Source organism: Lipophrys pholis (genome assembly GCF_963383615.2).
Source record: "Lipophrys pholis genome assembly, chromosome: 22".
Lineage (NCBI taxonomy): Eukaryota > Metazoa > Chordata > Actinopteri > Blenniiformes > Blenniidae > Lipophrys > Lipophrys pholis.
In genome coordinates, this window is record NC_137644.1 from 14,648,566 (window position 1) to 14,668,169 (window position 19,604).

Genomic DNA, 19,604 nt, shown 5'->3' on the forward strand with positions numbered 1-19,604 from the left:
GGGGTTGTATTTTGTAATTTTCTTATTCAGACATGTATTAAACAAGTCACACATTTCAAAACAAACGAGCATGGCAGAAGAGGAAAAAAAAAAAAAAAAAAAAAAAAAAGAGAAAAAGAAAAAACTATATCGATAAGTGACACCAACACATTTAAAGTGTCGTTTCTTTTTGTTTTTTTCTTTTGTTTTTTTTTGGGTTTTTTTTGCCACGAACGGCAAACGTTTTCTGGAACAGTTCTTCAGTTCACATCCTAGTCCCAGCTAGAGCAGTGAACCTGACGGATTAACGTCCCCGACACATTAAACAATACTAAAACTAAGAGACACAGCCTGCCCCACAATATACCGAGACTGGAATAGTATCATGCCATGATAACTTCTTAGGACGTGTGCTAAAACGTTAAGTAAAAATCTGGACAATAACACTGGTATGATGGATAATACAACCACATCAAAACATCGTAGTACAATATTTTAGAAATAGCTATTTTTCCTTATGCGTATCTCTACAGGTTTTTATAAGTTATTGTTAGGTTGATCTAGAGTCGTTCTGCTGGGCGTTCAGTCGGCGCTGAAGCTCTGCCGTGTTGCTACGTTCACTTTCGGAATGTCCCATCGCGCTCGGCGAGACGTCGTGACAGTGCGTGTCCCAAGGATTTCGGCTCGCTCGTCCCGTCGCACGACGCCGACTCCGAAGAGGGACGGACGGGCTGCCCGAAGCGGCTGGGGGGGGGGGGGTTTCGTCGCGCACGCGTGGCCCCTCTTTGTGCAGAACCGTGAGATTTTTTAAAAAAAAAGGCGAAAACCAGTGTCGTGTAGAGCCACGCCCCCCTTTTGTCACCTTCTGCCATCGGTGAATGTGCGACCGTGAAGAAAAGAAAAGAAAAAGAAAATGTGCGTTTGTAAAGCTGCCAACATTTTTGGCGCAGGTGCATCACAAAAAAAACAAACAATAAATTGATCAATTCAATCGTGAAAACAAAATATATGACATAAGACCTGATGTTTTTTTTTTGTTTGTTTTTTTTTTAAACCAGAGAACAGAACCATCACCGGGTAAATAGAAAATGATGCTTGAAAGTTTTTAATCCACAGGTGACGAGTGTAAAAATATAACTTTCCAACAATCGCCTCATTTTTTTGAGATGCACCTGCAAATATGCCTCCGTCTGTGGAAATCATGTGATTACTACAAAGGTTATTAGTGGTCGGTTAACTTTTCTACTCCATGCAAAAACAAAGTGGCAGATTTTAAGTATTGCCAGAATGCGGCTGATGATACTAAAACTACAAACGCTGGCGGGCAGTGGAGATATTCGGGGGCCGACTGTGGCTCGGAGGAAATACGACACTGGCGTCGTCCTTTAAGATCTTCCCCCGGCAGGCGCCGTCATGCAGTCCTTTATACGGCTCACCAGTGCTCCCGCCCTAAAATTTACCCAAAGACACCACATGGTGCTACGAAGAGTACGCTTGCTATGTTGTGTCGAAAAGAGTTTCTCGACAGCAGAGGCAGCCTGAAGGAAAACCAATAAAACAAACAAACAAAAAAAGGGTTTGAAGATCAGGGGTGAGGGTTCGATTCCAGGCAGGCAGGACACGGCTCACACTAGAGGATGATGGAGGATCTCTGCACGTTTCTTTAAACCCCCCAAAAATATTGAAAAGGCGGAGTCGTTAAAAGGTCCGACAGGAAGATCCAGCACGCTTTTTCCCCAAAGTTTGTCCAAAACACCCTTTTCGAAGTATTTCTCCTGTCAGTTCTGAAAAGTTCGCAGTCAAACTGGGAGTAAATATTCTAGCAGTGGACGTCGGGGGCTGTCGGTGCGGCTTCCTTTCCAGAGGAGTGGAATACACAGCAATTAAAAGGTAAATTAAATTAAAGAAAAAAAAAAGAACTTCCAGAGGAGTTTTATATTGCTTTCTAGATGCAGAATTCCACTGCAATGGGAACCCATTCGACAGATCAAACTTAAAAAGTATAAAAGTTGAGCAATCCCGAAAAGAAGCAAGATCGAGTAATTTTTGTGCGGCGTTGAGATGTGTGTGGAGGGCGGGGGGTGGGGGTAGCGGTGGTGGTGGTGATGGGGGGGGGGGGGGGCTTTCTCGGCGGGGCCGACTCAGTGGGACTCTCCGTTGATGGAGCTGCCCTCGCCCCGGGGCGAGGAGGAGCGGGAGAGGCCCTTCTCTGTGGTTTCCGAGCTGGAGCCGTTCTGGCTGTGGTGGTCGACCGACGACACGGAGCTGGAGGAGGTGGCCGGGGCGGACGAGGGCTTGGCCTTCTCCTTAAAGTCCGTTATGACCACCGTCAGGTCCCCGACCGTCACCTCCAGGTGCTGGGCGCTGCTGCGGTCGATGTTTTTTAACCTCGGCCTGGGGGGGGGGGGGGGGCAGGCGGAAGACAACAAGACAACAGAATATCTGAGGGTGAAGGCTTTCAAACAAGTAGTTTTGTTTTTTCTGCGAGATCGTATTCGAGCACATTCCCGGCGTTGCCGTCTCTCGACACTTTGTGAAACATGACAGCCAAACTCCAACATGAAGAGCTGCTGCAGTGTGACCCCCGCTGATCCCTCAACCCAGGTGTCAGTTTGTTTACCTCATCTTCTTGTGACTGTTCTTCTTAAGCGCCGGCTCTCTGTCGCTCTTCTCTCTCTCTACCCTCTCCTTCTTTTCTTTTTTGGGCTGCGAGGGCAACACGAACTGCTGCGTTACCTGCTGCTGAGAGACGAGCTGGGAGACGGGACGAGGCTTCCTGGTCCACGGAGGGGAGGGGAGGGGAGGGATTGCAGAGTGGAGAGACAGGGAGAGAGGAAGGGAGGAAGAAAGAGAGAGAGAGAGAGAGAGAGAGAGAGAGAGAGAGCGTGGCAGATTAATGAGAGGGAAAATCACAGTGAACACATGGCTTCATGGTGGCGTACCACCGTAATCAGGAGCCAATAATCACTGCCAGCGCCGGTTAGGACGCCGCCGCTGAAATGTTCTTAACACCGGCAGCGAGCGGCGACACACGGGGAGAATAAAACATTCAGGATAAAACCCAGGATTCAGCCATCTGTGAGCCATGTACCTGCACGGGCTTGTTTAGCGCTCATGTGAGGGAGGAGGCGCCGACAAGACGAGATCTGCTCGAGGTAATGCAGAGATGCAGGAGTGCAAAACAGACAAGAAGCCAGGATTCATCATGGATGCCTCTGTGGAGCGGCGCGCGTTTAGAAACATTATCGTTTTGGAATCGGCGCGTCTGCAGCAGAGATACCCCCTAAACTCCTCATACAGTCAAAGCAAGTCGGCGTAAATAGCTTTAACAGGTACCTTACCTCTCCTACGACGTGGTAAACATCACTATCTGTACAGTTTTACTGCTAAAAGGTTTTCCTTTCCTGCATTCAGGTAAAATTTCTTCAAAAATGATGAGATGAAGAAGTGAATAATTGTGGAAGGAGACACAGAAACACAAGCTACACCCGAGAAGACGACTTTAATCCAGACACTTGGTGTCGTGGTTTATCAGCCCTCGGCTTTACCAAATGTTATAAATAAGTTATAAAGCCACAATATTAGGACCAGCGGTAACTGATTAGCTCTGTATAATGGTCACGTTGAGCTTGCTGGAATATATTAGGCCGCAAGTCAACGTTTTATCTTCAACGTAGAAACAGATGAAATGTTCAGACGTAAAGTTTGAGTACATATCCTTCTAAAGGGGATTCAGATTTAGTTTTATGCAGACGCAGTTTTAAGGTTTCAGGTCAGATCGTAGCTCCCTGGAGGCACGTGGAGCACCAGTACATCTTCTAACTTCATGTATGCAAGTTCTTGTGACTGCCGGTTTACATGTGTGACGTCAATGTCAGCCTCCGACAACCACAAGGTGGATACCGCGGTACGACCGACGAGCCGACGGACGAACGTACTGCTTGATTTTGATACCAAAACACAATACACTTCCCGACTTCTTTTAATCAACCAAATTCACCTGAATGGCCGATTCCACTGTTCTGCAGTGACACACTGGATTTATTACTGCTTCACATTCACTTAAAACTCCAAGGAGAGGGTGTGGACTGCCATAAATTCTGTTAGTATTCAAGCCCGGGATTCGTCACAGGGCTTCTCATCGAAGGTGACAGTCAGTGCAAGTACTTTCTGTTCACAGTACCTTCATACATTTCACTGCAGTACTTTCCTGTCGAGAAGACAACCGAGTGCTTCCATTCCTCGTCGGAAAACAACTTTTTTCCCCCGATGACAACAGTGAAGCGTGTCCAATAATTGCATCAGAAGTGAGGATAATTCAATCTAACGGTGGAAGGTAGTGAGTGAACGGTCCTCCTCACAGCCTCATCGACGTCCTCTGAAAGTATCTGTCGTCTTGAAAATGATACATTATGCAACTGGTTTGGCAACAGTTTGTGCATGCATGGGGGCTGTGATCGTATTTCTGTGTGTGTGTGTGTGTGTGTGTGTGTGTGTGTGTGTGTGTGTGTGTGTGTGTGTGTGTGTGTGTGTGTGTGTGTGTGTTCACATTTGTTCCGAGATTGGCATGAGGCCTAACCAAGAGGCGAATCTGTTGAAAAGGCCATCTGTTGGAGACGGTCTACACATCTACTGCCTTATTTTGCATTGCGCCGAAAAGAAAAAAGCCCCAACAACAACAACAACAACAACAACACTTGTCCTCTCCGTATGTACCTGCGCGCACCTCCGGGGAGGCGTCGCACCGGAGGATGTGCACGAGTCGAACGCGGGTCTGAGTGAAAATGCACGAGTGCATCCATGAGACAAACTGAGGCGCGTTTGGGAACGTGCACATGACTGCACACGTGCGTGCATGCATGCATGCACGCACACACACATCACTGAGCGGACGAGACACGAGGGCAAGATGAGAAAGCAGAGATCTCTGCGAGCTGTTTATCAGTCAAAGTTGTAATTGAAGCTAAAATATATTCATGCTGGAAATGTCGCGTGTCATTTTTCTGGGTCATTACAAGAGTAGAAGTTATATTTGTCAGAAAAAAAGTGCAACGTAGAAGGAATTTAAAATATATATATATATATATATATACATGTCACACTGGTGCATAAGTTGCAGTTATTTTTCCATGCCCAGACGTAACTGCCCCCTCTGTAAGCCTCTGCCAGGAGCTGCTGTTCCAGAACCATCTGTGAGTTTGTTTTTTTTTTTATTGGGGGGGGGGGGGGGGTTCAGCTCAGGCCTCAGTGCTGTTAGCCCACCATTAAACTGCTTTGTGGGTTTTTCTTTCCATCACAGGTTTCTCTGACACTCTGAATTACTTCTAATGCTTCGTGTCTGATCTCTGCTGCATATTTGGTCATTTACAGCTGAACGTCAAGGTTGCAGCTTTTTCTTTTTGTTGCTTGCTCTGCCAGCCAGATACTGAAGTGATGAGGTTTATTTGGTGGGATTGGAGCAGAATTCTGTTGCCATGCAATGTCATCTGGTCTTATATGGTATGAACATGTCACTTATTAATAGTAGGTGCTACTACGTGTGACTTATAGTCTATTAAATACAGCAACTCAGTCGCTCGCTCAAGAGGAGTTGTTTTCCAGAATTTTCTGAAGAAACCCTGTAATTCTGTACGCCGGCGTTTTTAAAAAGAAATCATTTTCTCCAGCTGGATTTTCAGCGGTGAACAAGTCCTGCATTGTTGTGAACATGTACAAAAAATGCACATCAACATGTGAGGGAAATTTGGGAATAACGTGCTGTGACTTTTGTTAACGATTCGGCAAAAGAGCAAAAAAGTCAGTAAAAGAGGATGGGATATTGGTGAAAAACACAAACAGGAAGAGATTTGTCAAGAATCTTTTTTTTGCTTGTTGGCAGCTTGGCTTCCAGAGACAACAATTCTTTCCGAAACGTAAACATCAAAGTATGATGTCCTGAAGTCAAACGGATTCAAATGTTTACTACAGTGTGAGTGGAAGATTGATGCAGAGCAGGAGCCGTATCAAAGATTGAAGTCCTTCCTAACCAATAGCTTCTCATGTTGTCCCTCTGGAAAATGAATTCCCAAACCCTGGTATGGAAAAAAACAAGACGTAACAGGATTATTCTGAGCACCTAGACAGGTGTTATGATGCACCGTGACTTTTTTTTTTTTGTATAAAAAAAGAACAAAAAAAAAAGCTTTGTTGGCCTATTTAGCCTAAATTTGTAGGCATCTCCCTGTTTTTCTAAGAGGAAACACATGATCCAAATCTCCTGGTCTGCCGTCTTCTTCTCAGGGCAAATCTGTTGTTTAACAATTCCGAGATGACCTAAATTGGGGCCCAGCTTCAAAGAGACTTTTTTCCCAGTTATCACTGCCTTCACAGAACTTGCAGTGATTCTAGCGAGGCTAGAGTGAAATGCAAATGGGTCTCTTGGCCTACATAACCGTCTGATAGGGGAGGAGATGTACAGATCCTCTAATATGTCTGTCTTGTCAGCAAGATGCTGCAGAACTGCTGACACCTTTTTAAATAAAAGCAGGGGCGCTCTCGACGTCTTCTGTTCTCCGTGCGAGTAATTTGCTCTCTCTGCTTGACATCTTTTAGCTCAATACTCTTCACACGGCGTCTGGCCGACTACATTCACTGATGCTCGCATACAAAACGATGACTGTCTGGAGAGAATCGACTGTCTTGCCCTCAGGACAAATGTCCCCAGCTTTCCAAAAAAAAAAAAAAAGCCTCTATTGGCTGCCTCATTCATAACCTCCTGTGGCTTGTGTTTGATGAATTTGGTTCAGGGCGTCATTGTGGACTCTGTGTGATTCTCTTAATGTTGAATTAATGCGCGCTATTTTTGCCTGAAATACAGTCAAGAAGAAGAAGAAGAAAGAAAACGTAATAATGACTTTCCTCGTGTTGAAAACCTGAAAGACTGGCTGAGCATAAACACAATACGGACATTCAATCCGCGGCGTATTACAGCCAGGTTGATTCTCCCTGATAGAGCTCGCTCAATAAGCTGGAGGTGAAAGAGGAGACAGACAACCTAATATTATGTTGAGGCAGAGCAGCAGGCCCAAACAGAGCCACCTCTGATAACCCAATCAAATGGTGTTTATCATAGCACTTAGGCCTTCACTCCCGGACTCCCTTTGGACACAAGAGTGTGTGTTTGTGTGCATATCTATTGATTTCCAAAGGGATTTCTGCGTCTAATGTAACAGCCTATTCTTTCTGGCAGTAATACTGTGTTGGAACAGTTGTTCCCAGTCGATATTTACTCCGCTCATGCCATCCACTCCACCAAAGCTAATGGAGTCCCACGCTGGGAAATTAGGACATTATGAGGACGGCTTAAACAAACCAAATTCTATTTCCTTCAGAGGAGAGGTATTAGAAAACAATGGATATTGATCACAGTGCCTATACGGTATTTCTTTGTCACTTGATAAAAGAAAGTGATCGTTTATTGTCTTTTGTCTTCGCTTCAATCAATCCAACCATCCTCACGGTGGTTTATCCTCCTGAAGCCAACTCCAGCTGATAAAGGTAAACCTTAGACCGGGGGCGTCGAACATAAGGGCTTTCTTTCCCTTTAATTCTGCGCAAGGTTTATTTTCAAAAATCCGGTCTCTTTTTGTAACATTTCCAACACTCAAGTGCAAGACGACACGACAAATAAAACAAACATTATTCTCACGCTTCACTTCTCCAGCAAAACACTTTTTACAGTTTAGGCACGAGCTCGAGGCAAACTCGTTTCGTCACGCCAAATGAGGGCCGGGACATCAAAACGCTGCCACTGGTCCCTCACATACTTCATCACTGGCAGGAGAACTCTGCGTGACCCCAACCCAAAAACTCCTAAACACTGACACACACACGCACACACACACACACACACTCTATCACTGTCCCTCTGTTTTATGCCCCCTCTTCTCCCCATTTCTCATCAACCCGCTGACCTCACACTCTTCTACTGTCAGCCTCAGTTTGAAAACGGGACATTTAAAAAAAAGAAAAAATATTACATTTAGTACTTTCACCTCCCGGTTCGAGATTCTGAGTAGCGTTGGTCTGGTGTCTTCCCACAGCCCAAAATCATGTGTTTGAAGTTCATTTTCGACCCTAATTTACACACTATAAATGCTAAAACATTAATAATAACGAGAACGCAGACATTCGTCTGGACCGAAGACAGAGCTGGATTGTTACGACGTGACTTTCAAATACAAAACTACAAAGAATATGGACTGGGCGTCATGACACCTCTGGAGGCAAATGCTGTTATTGTCCATCTACTGAGCATGTGCAGAAGAAGTATTTACTAAAGGAGCATGCGCAGTAGCATTTTCAAGTTGTGTTTTTCCTCCATCTCCACAAAGACGGAGTTGGAGCACTTTTGAAAAGTTCCAGTGGCTCTGAGGTTTTAGTGGGCTTACTCAATCGGGACTTATTATTTTAAAAGGAAGCAAAGCAGATTATCAGGCCTGAAATGTACTTAAGTATAAATAAAATTACATACTTCAGTGAAACGATAATAATTGTACCCCAAAATCCTCCCTAATTACTGCAATCAACTACTCCCAGTTCTCCAAAACCCACAGTTCGCAGATTATTAATATGTTGGCGTTGCTTTGAAAGGTGTGAACCCATCGCAGGAAATAATAATGATCTTGGCGTTTAAATTTTTCCAAGTGTTTCAGAAAATTTGCTCTTGGAAATGTTTACCGTCACAGCGTGCGGGGAGACCTCGCAGATCGGGATTGTTGCAGATGTTTGCGCTGATTGCCAACATTTATCGGGGGCATTGTGTGATGAGCAAACAGCCCACGGGACAGCTGATGTGACTGCGAAAATCGGCGCCGCGGCCACAAACAAATCCTCATCTCACTGTTCTGTGATGATTGCGAGATCATTGTGAAATACCTTATTATATGGCCTGTTGAACACGCTCGGTCCAGGTGTAGGGGTGTGTTTGGTGTGCACGTGTGTTTCCATCAGCAGGTTGTACGCTGCTCCCGGGAGCTCCTCCAACCCCGATGATTAATGCCTTTCCCTGCCTGTACATGCTGCCACTGTGTGTGTGATCGTGCGAGTGCATGCGTGTGTGTGTGTGAAAGAGAGAGAGAGACAGATGGCCCTCCACGTCCTGTGGTTTATGGCACCTTCTACAGCACACTAGCCACGCTAGGCTACCTTCTCCTCTCGCACAAACACCGGCGCGCAGTATGTCATGCATCAGTGTCACCGCAGTAATTACGGGGCTTATCACGTCGCCATAATCTTGAGCCACTGTGACGTGATAACAGCCAGCGCCATTGTCCGCGGTGTATGCTCAGTGTTTGGATGCTGTGCGAGCGCCAGTACCGGTAACCCACGCAATCACGCCAACTGTGTCACTTATTAGAGAATGCGATCAGTTAAATGGGACGACAAGGCGCGGATCGCTGATCTATAGGGCCGCGCGGCGCACTGTAAAAGGCGCCACTTATAGCCGCAATTACGTTATTGCTACAGTTACCCGGTTTTTTTTTCCAAATAAACACCAGCTCATAAAAACGTGTTTATGTCAGGAGAGCACATTAAAACAAGGCAATAACAGATAATCACTGGCGAAGCGAGGACTATTCAAATTGTGTGACACTTTCTCAAGAAGGTGCAACTTAGTTACGCATCAACGGCATTACTGGATAGCGAAGGCAAAGCAGACAACATTATTACAATCATTTCGTAAGAAAAGGCATAACTCCAAGCTGTTTCTCTCTGCTGGTTGCACATTTTTGCATAATCAAAGTGGGAACTGCACACGAGAAAGAACAAATACTGCGTTTGTTGGTGCGTCTTGCCAGTGAAATACTTGTAAATTACACAGAATTCATCTCTTACCTGAGCTCTCATGTGGCCAATAAAGTTTGAAAAATAGCCTTTCTGCTGCCCTCTGTGGAATACTTTAATCAAGTATACGAATCTTGTAAGTATAAACTCAAGCAATTGAACAGATAAATAAAATGAGGTTCACACTTTGCATTTAAAATGAATTCATTTTGTCCTCAGGAAGCGCTTCATGTATAATGTAAATATTGAAACGGGCTAATCTCACAGTTGCACACATTTTCAACAATTCTGTTATTTTGAAGAATAACAAATATGACAATTAATTAGTTTGTTTTTTTGTTCATCCAGAGTGAGATCAAATCCGATCGTCACGCCGTCCACGCGGCTCTCATCTATGACTCATTATCTCTGTTTGGTTTATTCACAGGCTGCAGCACAGCCGACTGATCGTTATCTAAGATTCATAACAGAAATCGACACAAACCAATCACTGTCTGGATTGATGAAGTTCACACAAACTGCAGACAAGAGATTACTGATATCTGTGGTAGTTTTTTTTAGGGAGAACTGAAACACTGCTGATAAGTTGAGAAATGTCACCATCAAAGTAATTGTTTTAATCCTTTTACAAGTAAAGACGCTTGGAGCTACAGATTAAGACAAGATGAGACATTTGAAGACGTCACCTTGAACTTTGTGAAACTAATATTGATGTGGAGACATTATTCACTATTTTCGGACGTATTCTTGGAGTGGATGTCTCGAGGAGAAGATGACCGACAGGCTAATCAATAGGACGTATTGACTGAAAACGTACCTGCCTTAATCCACAGTCACAAGGCCTGTGCTGCTTTTCCTCAGTTTTTGGGGTATTTAATTTTTTTTTTTTAAAGCGTATCAGTCCAAGATTCCTGCAGCGGATACTAAAATAGTCATATTTCCAGCAGGTGGACCAACTGCGATCGAGCCAAAAGCACAATTACAAACCCAGTTTTCAGTGCATGGACTGCACATGAACTGTGAGGGCGTGCTTCTGCGGAGGACGATAAAATCAACATTTAACCAGCCAACTGCTGACAGGTTCCCAGCCAGCCAGAATGGCTTGTGCTTGTTTAGGTGAAGCTGACGGGGAAAAAAAAACAACAAAAAAAAACAAATCCTGCGCATCAGTCATCCTGTCAACGACAGACGCATTAGGTTAAGTTCAAGCCTCCCGGATAAGAGAGATGCAGAGAGGAAGAGACAGAAATAGAGCAAACAGCAATCACAGAGCGATGGAAGGGATGAAAGGTGGAGAGAGGAGGTGAGCACAAACAAGAGCGGACTAATAGGAACATGATCAAGCCCACTGTTCTGACCTGCAGGACAGCGAGTAGAAATCGAATGCTGCCAAACCGACTCTGTGTGTGTGTGTGTGTTTCCCTGGTGGGTCCGACTTGTCAGAGCTCGGCTCGGCGAACAGATGCAGGTGGCGGAGACACTAGAGAAGGTCACACACACACACACACACACACACACACACACACACACACACACACACACACACACACACACACACACACACACACACACACACACACACACACACACACACACACACACACACACACACACACACACACACACACACACACACACACACACACACACACACACACACACACAAACTCTTTTACTGCAGAACTTGGCTAAGGTTGATGTTTAAGTTAAACAGCTGTCTGTCAGCATTACTTCACACGGCAGATTTGATTCCAAACACCAGATGGAAGAATTAACTCACTTCTTATCTTTTTTTTTTCCATTGTGTAATTTAACTATTAGGGTGACACACTAATGCGGGTCAGACGATCACGGGTGCACGGCGAGGCTCTCGGGCCCGTCGCTCAAGGACACGCCGCCTCGGTATTTCAGCCGACGCAAGAATCAGACCTGTGTGACCTTGCACTTCACTCATCAAACTGCCTGTGTGAGTACCACACCGCCGCACAGCGACTTCCATCTATCACGCTTGTTTTCAAAGGCTGGAACCGAGCCCGAAGAGTTGCAGGAAGATAAAATGTCTCTCCCCACTTCGACTCTGCAAAGTCTCAAAGTAATGAGACCGCACTGATGCTATGATCCCAAAGCTCCTCTAAGACTGCTTTAATTAAATACTGTAAGCTCGCAGCTTAAAGTAGAAGAGCAACATATATATTTTTTTTTTTCCATAGAAATCGCCAGGTTTGCTCCGGACGTGCATTTACTCTGAAGGAAAGTTTTTTCCTCCGCTTGTTTAAATATTGTTGTTGTCTTGCCTAAACTGTTTGCGCAGGTCTCTCTTTTGTCTCCTCGAGTTTGACTTCCCCCCGAGATACAAATTTCCGGACCGCTGACAGAATTATTTGGGCATCAGTCAGTTCCCACTTTGTCAAACTGTCTCGCTCTTCCATTTAGTCAACCTCCTTCGATAAGCGAGCCCCATTCTGCTGATGTATCCCTGCCTGCAGTCGGACTCGCAGCCCCCGTGGCATGCGTTCAATCAGGCTGTCGGCTCCGTGCCCCTGCAGTAGATCATCTCCTCACATCACGGGGCTCTGCTCAACCTCGCCCTCATAAAACATTTAAATATTCATCTTTGGCGGCGTTCTACATGCAAACACTCATTCTAAATAATTTCACAACCACATCCTGGACTGAGCTGATCTTCTTCTTCTTTTTTTTGGTACAGCATTAATAACCCCTTGTTCTTGCTAAATCATTGTAGATTCTGCAAGGGGAAGTGAAATTTTGAGCGTGGAGTTGGTGCTCTTAAAATAAGCTGATTGGAAGTCAGTTCCACAGCATCCACATTAGCAGTGACCTTCAGGCTGTGGGAGACTTCCTCTAACCACTGGACGCCGCCTCCCTTTGCTTCTGTCGAGCATTAATTCATTACTTCACAGCAATGGCTCAGTCATGCTTGTTTAGCAACCAGAGAGGGAAATTGCCATGTCCCGCATTTATATTCTGCATGTTGTTTGCCCTTTAGCACCTTGGCTCGCTCACTGAGGAATCCACTCGTCTGTTGCGTTTGGTCATTCCCGGCCGCCGACCACCTGCGTGGCCGTTTTGCTGCAGCGTTAGCAGGCGTTTGGGCCGCGCGGCCTTGTGGGAGTGAGGAACCGTACATTCAATACTACTGGAACACTCCTGCAGCACTGCAGTTGGGATGACAGGAGGTGATTAACATTAAATAAGACCTTCTAGCGGGCATTTTCTAGAGAATCAGGGTTGCAGCGTGCAAGGTATTTTTTTCCCCCCCGTTATTGTGTTGTAGCCCGACAGAAAATATTGTCACTGAGCTTTTGGTGACGCGAGGCTTCACACAGGCGAAGCGGCTTGGACAGAGTTGAGTGCCCTCAACAATCAACCCTCTTGTGCAATAAGCGGGACCCAACGATAACAGCAAGTCTACTACTCAGCCTGTGTGTGAGCAGGGACTGCACACTCCAGTGTGTGTGTGTGTGTGTGTTTGAATACAAGTATGTATGCGGTCATGTGTAAAATCTGCATGTTTGAGTGCAACCGTGTGTGTGTGTGATGACAGCAGGCTGATTAAGCTGTTGCATAGTAATGAGCTATGGCTGTCTGTCTGGCAGCTGCTCTGACAACCTCCTTTCACAACTGGCCCTCCCACACACACATGCACACACTCGGGGTATAAACGCAGCGATCTATGGCAAGCACCAACACAACCTCAATTGTGAAGACAGGCATAAAGGACGACAACGGCTCTGATCCATCGCTTCTCATTGATGGGAAGAAAGAAAAAAAAAAAAAAAGTGTGCTAATGCAGAAGTGGATAACTAGTGATGCATTAAAAAGGCTGATCATGTGACACACACACGGGTTCATACAGTCCCCGCTAACAGCTACACATCCTCTTCTTCGCCCTTTGTTGTGTTTTCCTCTTGATAATGACTTCCACTCAGGAATAACAGTCATTTCCTGCTTCAAATCACTGATGTCAGGGGACACATCAGCCACGGGGGCTGGGAGCGCGCGCGCATACGCGTGTTCACGCTGTGCATTTGTATGCTTCAGTACCTGTGCGCGGGGTCATGCGCACGTCTATAAGACGCATCCAGAACCCGACACCCCCCCCCCTCGTCTGTTACACATATCTCCAGGGCAACAAGATGGATGCGTGAGCTTTAAAGAGCCAGCCATCCGTCTTCCTCATTTCACTGAGGTCAATGTAAGCTCAGGGGTGAGAAGATGGAGACTAATGCAACGCTTGTGAGGAGACGTGAAACGGTTCCATTTACAAATTGAGTCTATGTTTGTTTTCATGCACAAAGACATCGAGTAGATGCAACTACCGTAAGATATGCGAGGGAAATAAATAAACAATGTTTGTTTATGTTTATAAACCAGAATTGTCAACTTTTTATGATGCAAAGGTATATAGATCAGTCTTGGTCTCATATAAGGATATGCAGGATTTTCTTTTAAAGCCTATTAAGTATATGACTTAACCTTTCAGGGAATATAATAGGAATACTTTTTTTTAGTCCTAGGGGGAAATCGTGTTAGCGTTGCTCAAGAGTGCAGCATAGATATCGAAGGAAATATAAATGAATAACCACAATATATACACTATGAGCAGGTCTTGACAGAACAGTGACTATTTATATAAGAGTTGCAGAGTTTGATGGCCGCAGAAGGGAAGCGTTTGTTAAAATATGTGGTGTTGATACTTTTGACAACCCTAAACTGACTACATAACGTGGCAATATATAGGATTATGTTCCTGATCTCTTCATTGTGCATGTAGAAAAATGGCTCACTGGGAGCTTATTGATGGAGAACCACCCCCCTGATGCCCCTGGACAACCCCCCCCTCCCACTACCCCACTAGCCCCCCCCAGATGCAGATGCAGATGCAGACGAGCCCAGAGGCGACGGATCTCTGTCCTCTTACCTTGTTGATGTCCCCTTCCTGACATCACACATCATGCACTTAAAAGCCTCCGCCGTGTTCTTGTACGTGCACACGCTGCAGTCCCAAAACCCCTCGTCGGAGGAGGGCTTCGGTTGACGCTTCGGCCTTTAAAGACAATAAATATAGGGTAAAAAAAAAAAGAAAAAAAAGGAGGGAAGGAGGGGGGGGGGTTAAAAAAGCGTAAAGAGGCGGAAGGGGAGAGAGAGAGAGAGAGAATGGGGCGAGAAAAGAGACGAGTGAGTTGAGCTCTCAGCCGCGGAGGCTATCGATGGCAAACATCTGGGTAAGCCTATAGGATTTAGGAAATCATCTGCAAGCGCGCTGTGATCCGACACTGTAATTGGCGATGAGGTTTTAACACACACACACGTACACACACATGCAGCGCGAGAGCGGCGCGAGGGGGGAGAGAGGCTGTAGAGAAAACCAATTTCTTCCCCCCCGTGCGCTCGCCTATGTCCGCTCCCCTCCCCTAAGCTCGGTTATCCAGGACGCGCCGACTCGCTGGTTACCTTGTCGGACTCCTCTTGTCGCCCATGCCAGACCAGGGTTTCTCTGGAGGTGGTGAGACGAGCAGAAGTCTTGTTATTTCCGATAATTTCAGCAAAGAAACGATGCGCCCGTGTCGCTCGGCTTCCAGCTGTCGTGGAAACTCCGCTTGGGAAAAGGTCACGTGACTGGCCGCGGCCAATCAGAGGCGGGGTTACTTCCCGAGGCTGACATTCCTCTTGATGAATCAATGTGGCGTTCACGGACCCTCCGGAAACTGCCCCTCCCGTGCAAGTTCACGTTTACACCGGGGGTGTCGAACATACTGCATGTGGGCCAAACGGTCCAATTCAAATAGTTACTGCTTTCTTTTGTTTAAGGTTAGTGCTTTTTCTAATTATTCACAGGGGAGCACAAGTTGGAGCTGCACACACAACACAAATGGTGATCCGGTTACATTTGCGTCATGTAAACAGTTCTATCTGATCAAATTACCTCCACCCAAGGAGGTGTAACCCTCTTTATGATCCAGTCAGGTTCCTTGCCAATGGCATGTTGGATTGCTTCCCACCGCTGGAGCTGGGTGTGTATGTCTGTCATCTCATGTCACCACGCCACATGATTGATCTTTTGAGATCTCTTGAGAAATAGATCATGCATGAGGCAAAACATGCCCAACTGATGCATAAAGGTGCTTGTGTTAGTTTCTTCCAGATCACCCCCTGAGCAGGTAGAATGCTTTTCTGAAGCTGCACTTTCAACAGAAATGCAAAAAGAAACCTAAAATGCAAGATTCACGACCTTTATTGTCATTGTGCAGCAGCAGACAATACGACAGTAAAATAAATATGCATCTGCTCATTTTAAAATGGTGTGGCTTGCTCAAGGTCATATATCGGGAATACATAAATACTTAATAGAAATATTTATTTTAAATTAGAATGTATGGGAATAGAAATAATGTGCAAAAACGCATCTCATTCAAGAGAAAAAAGTCCATAAAGTGAAAAAATGTTAATAAAAGATCAGTTTGCGAACATTGATGTGTATTTAATAGTGCTGATGTTACTACAATCACTATTCAATTATATTTTCACACATCCAAAAACACAATAGAAGTTTTGAATTTGTTTTACAGAAATAGGTAAATAATCAAATGAATTAATGAATGTTCATTTGAACAGACGCCCCCCCCCCCCCCCCCCCCCAAAAAAAAACAGGTTTATTATTTATTTTAGGGAAAAGGCATCGGATCTCTGTACTAATGCTACTTTCATGGCCTCCACTTTAATGAATTCCACATGGCCCCTTGTCTTCCATTGTTATTAATTTCATACAGCAGTTGTCCAAACTGCCTGCCTGTGTTATTGTAATTTCCGACAGCACTTGAACACAACAAAAAGCACAGCCGCTATTATGCTGCGTCTTCAGCAGCGTGGGATGCCCCTCAAATCAGATCAATGCGCCGCAAATCCTTTCATATCCCTGCATCCTCGCAATTTTTTTTTTTCCCTCGCAGAAAGCAAACAAAAATGCCATAGTGGTTCATGTCACAGACGCATGAAACAAAAGGGAAACCCCTGTTTTTGTATGCCCGCTGACGCAAGCGGACATGAAGAGAAAACAGAGAGAATAAACGACGCAGTTTCTTAAGCTGCTCGGTGTCAAGGACGGACAGGAACGGATCCGTCATCTCCAGAGGAAGGGATGATATACCGGGAAATTGAATTCAATTGTTTAAAATGATCATGTCAGTGCCATGCACAAAAATCTGTTGAAAGCAGGCTTAAGGGATATGATACTTTTACCATTTTAGGATTGCAAGTATAATCCTAAAAGTGATGAATGACTGAAATCAAATGGCATGTATGGGCTAGGTTTGCCAAATATACCCCCAACAGCCAATATTCCTTTTGGGAAAACTGATTGGTGTATCAAATAAAGCACTACACTAATATATTTAACTGTAAATGTGAAAGACCAAATGCTGCTGCCTTTATTCAGTTTAGTTTTTTGACCTGTGAAGGTGACAGAATGCCTGACTTGAAATCAATATTCAGCTAAAATGCATTTGATTGACCACAGGAGTAGTTAAGAAAAATGAAGGGCTGGGTTGTATAAGTGTAAGAATTAATAACAAAGACATTGCCTTTTTTTTTTTATGGAAATATTTTTAATTCACCGACATAAAAACAAATACAGCCCAAAACAGTTGGCAAGAGTCAAGATTTCAGTAAAAAGAAAAGACTAAAAATATTTTATCATATAACAGAATCTGAAAAAGAAAACAATTATATCATACATTGATTGACTGGACACAGAAGTTCCAACCTCTGATTAGTCACTGAGCTCCTCTTCATCACTAAAGTACGCACTCTTTTTGATCCTTGGCTTTCTAGAGTCTGATGACGTTGACGCGTCGGCACTCTCTTCTTCAGACAGAGCTGCTCGTTTCTTCTTGATCTCCTCTTCTTCAATATGGGCTTGCTGCAAGTAAAAACATCCCCACAGCTTGAACTGTAAAAATGATTAAACCTTTACCCCGACACAATCACGTGTGTCTCCTCGTGTTGTCATTTAAAAGCAAAAAGACAAAAGGCACTTTGGTTTCCACCCTTGAACGTTTACCTGGAAAGCGATGGCTTGGCTGAGACTATCTAACGCCGGGTCTTCTCCTTCTTCTTCACTTTCTTCTTCTTCTTCTTCACTATAAAAACAACAAATGTGGTTGTAATGTTAAAAATCTGTCATACACCATGTTACAACAAACTATATATATATATACATATATATATATACACATACACATGCTCAGGCTGTTGAGCCTTTTTCTTCTTTTTCTTTTCTTTCTTCTTTGGAGGTTCTCTCTCCCCGAGCATGTTTTTGGGGCACGCGTAGCTAAGATGTCCTGTATCCTAGAGTTTCATTTAAAAACAAGAAAGAAAAAAAAATTAATTAACTTGTAAATATTGGACTGAAACATAATTTGCACCTTACAGGAATAGAAACAAGCACTGACCCCACATTCATAGCATTTTGTTTTGTCTGTGTAGTTACGTCTCCTTATGAACTCGGCTGCACGTCCATTGTCGATCGCGATGCTGGCTTTCACCGTCCTGCCAAACAACTGCAGATAAAAACAGATTCCATTAAAACGAGTGAACGTCCAGTTCAAAATTATCAGATCGCAGTGAAGCCAAAGGACACTCGGTAATAAAGAGTGGGATGGAAAGTGTCACCTGTTTGTTGTTCACTGCTTTCGCGCAGTTATGAGCCGATTCTCTATCCAGGAACAGAACAAACGCCACCCCTTTACTCTGGCGGGTGTCTTTATCTTTCACTATTGTCACCCTGAAACAAAACGTGCATTTCTGTAATCTCACTGTATTTGTCTGCGATATGCTGTCGTCTTGCTGTCAAACAATTCTGCTATACCTTCAGTTATTACTTCTTATTGTGTGCTTTTTGCAGATTTCCATTAAAGCTTATTAATAAACACCAAAGTGATGTAGGAAAATCACAAATCATTGACTGAATACATGTAGTAGAGATTAAAGAAATGGTAAAGAGGTCTACAGCCATTGAAGGTGGAGATGTAGATATACATATAATTAAAATCTTAGTGTTGGATTAAATAATTAGATTAGCAATGGAAAATGTGCAAAAATGTAAACGCCACACAGAAAGACCAGGCACCTTCAGCAGTGGCCGTAAACGTTTGTACTGAATATTTCACTGTACTATAACATGTGCATACAGCAAGAATTATTCCATTAATAATGACTTTATTACTTACTTTACAACTTTTCCATATTTTGTAAAGAGCTGTGATGACACAAGAACACATATGACACATTATTACACAATGTTTGTTAGATAATCAAACATCAATGCTACAGTTTAAAAGTTTGAAATAACTGAATCATCATCCTTAAGGCCCTCAGGAAGAGGTTTACTAAGTGTTCTCAAGAGTCAGAAGAAACAAGGTGAAGCAGCTTTTAGTTCCTATGCTCCTCACATGTGGAACAAACTCCAACACTCTCACTTCTTTTAAATCAGGCCTTAAAACACAGGATTTCATTACCCTTATTTTAAGAAATATTATACTTTATTTATTCTTTTTGTTCATGCTTTTCTGAATTGCTTTGTTTCAATGTATCAAATAACTTCAATCGCTTAAGATTAAGATTCTTAATCAGATTCTTTTATTATGTTTACTTTAGTTCCTTGTACAGCACCCTGAAATGGCTTGTGTCTGAATGGTGCTAGATAAATACAATTGCCTTGCTTTAAGAGGGAATTAGGATTTTATTTGATTTAAAAAGAAAAGGGTTAGGTAGTTTGTATA

The 19,604-nt window shown here is 44.1% G+C and overlaps 3 protein-coding genes across 3 annotated transcripts in view; 1 reads left to right on the forward strand and 2 right to left on the reverse strand.

Moving 5' to 3' along the window:
- yaf2 (YY1 associated factor 2) lies at positions 1 to 15,425 on the reverse strand. The gene is made up of 4 exons (XM_080492371.1): positions 15,280 to 15,425; positions 14,747 to 14,872; positions 2,600 to 2,755; positions 1 to 2,373 (listed from the first exon to the last, which is right to left on the reverse strand). Exons 1-4 carry the CDS (start codon positions 15,303 to 15,305, stop codon positions 2,121 to 2,123), a joined length of 561 nt encoding a protein of 186 aa, XP_080348497.1. The 5' UTR covers positions 15,306 to 15,425; the 3' UTR covers positions 1 to 2,120.
- pphln1 (periphilin 1) overlaps positions 14,981 to 19,604 on the forward strand; it is a 20,279-nt gene continuing 15,655 nt past the window's right edge. Inside the window, exon 1 of the mRNA XM_080492367.1 lies at positions 14,981 to 15,050. Within this exon, the coding sequence (XP_080348493.1) occupies positions 15,036 to 15,050 (15 nt within the window). The 5' untranslated portion in view covers positions 14,981 to 15,035. The remainder of the gene's footprint in view (positions 15,051 to 19,604) is intronic.
- Positions 17,418 to 19,604, reverse strand: part of zcrb1 (zinc finger CCHC-type and RNA binding motif 1) — a 2,742-nt gene continuing 555 nt past the window's right edge. Inside the window, exons 3-8 of the mRNA XM_080492370.1 lie at positions 19,053 to 19,081; positions 18,496 to 18,607; positions 18,276 to 18,383; positions 18,062 to 18,171; positions 17,885 to 17,963; positions 17,418 to 17,743 (exon numbers count right to left, since the gene is read on the reverse strand). Coding sequence (XP_080348496.1) covers positions 17,594 to 17,743; positions 17,885 to 17,963; positions 18,062 to 18,171; positions 18,276 to 18,383; positions 18,496 to 18,607; positions 19,053 to 19,081 — 588 coding nt within the window. The 3' untranslated portion in view covers positions 17,418 to 17,593. The remainder of the gene's footprint in view (positions 17,744 to 17,884; positions 17,964 to 18,061; positions 18,172 to 18,275; positions 18,384 to 18,495; positions 18,608 to 19,052; positions 19,082 to 19,604) is intronic.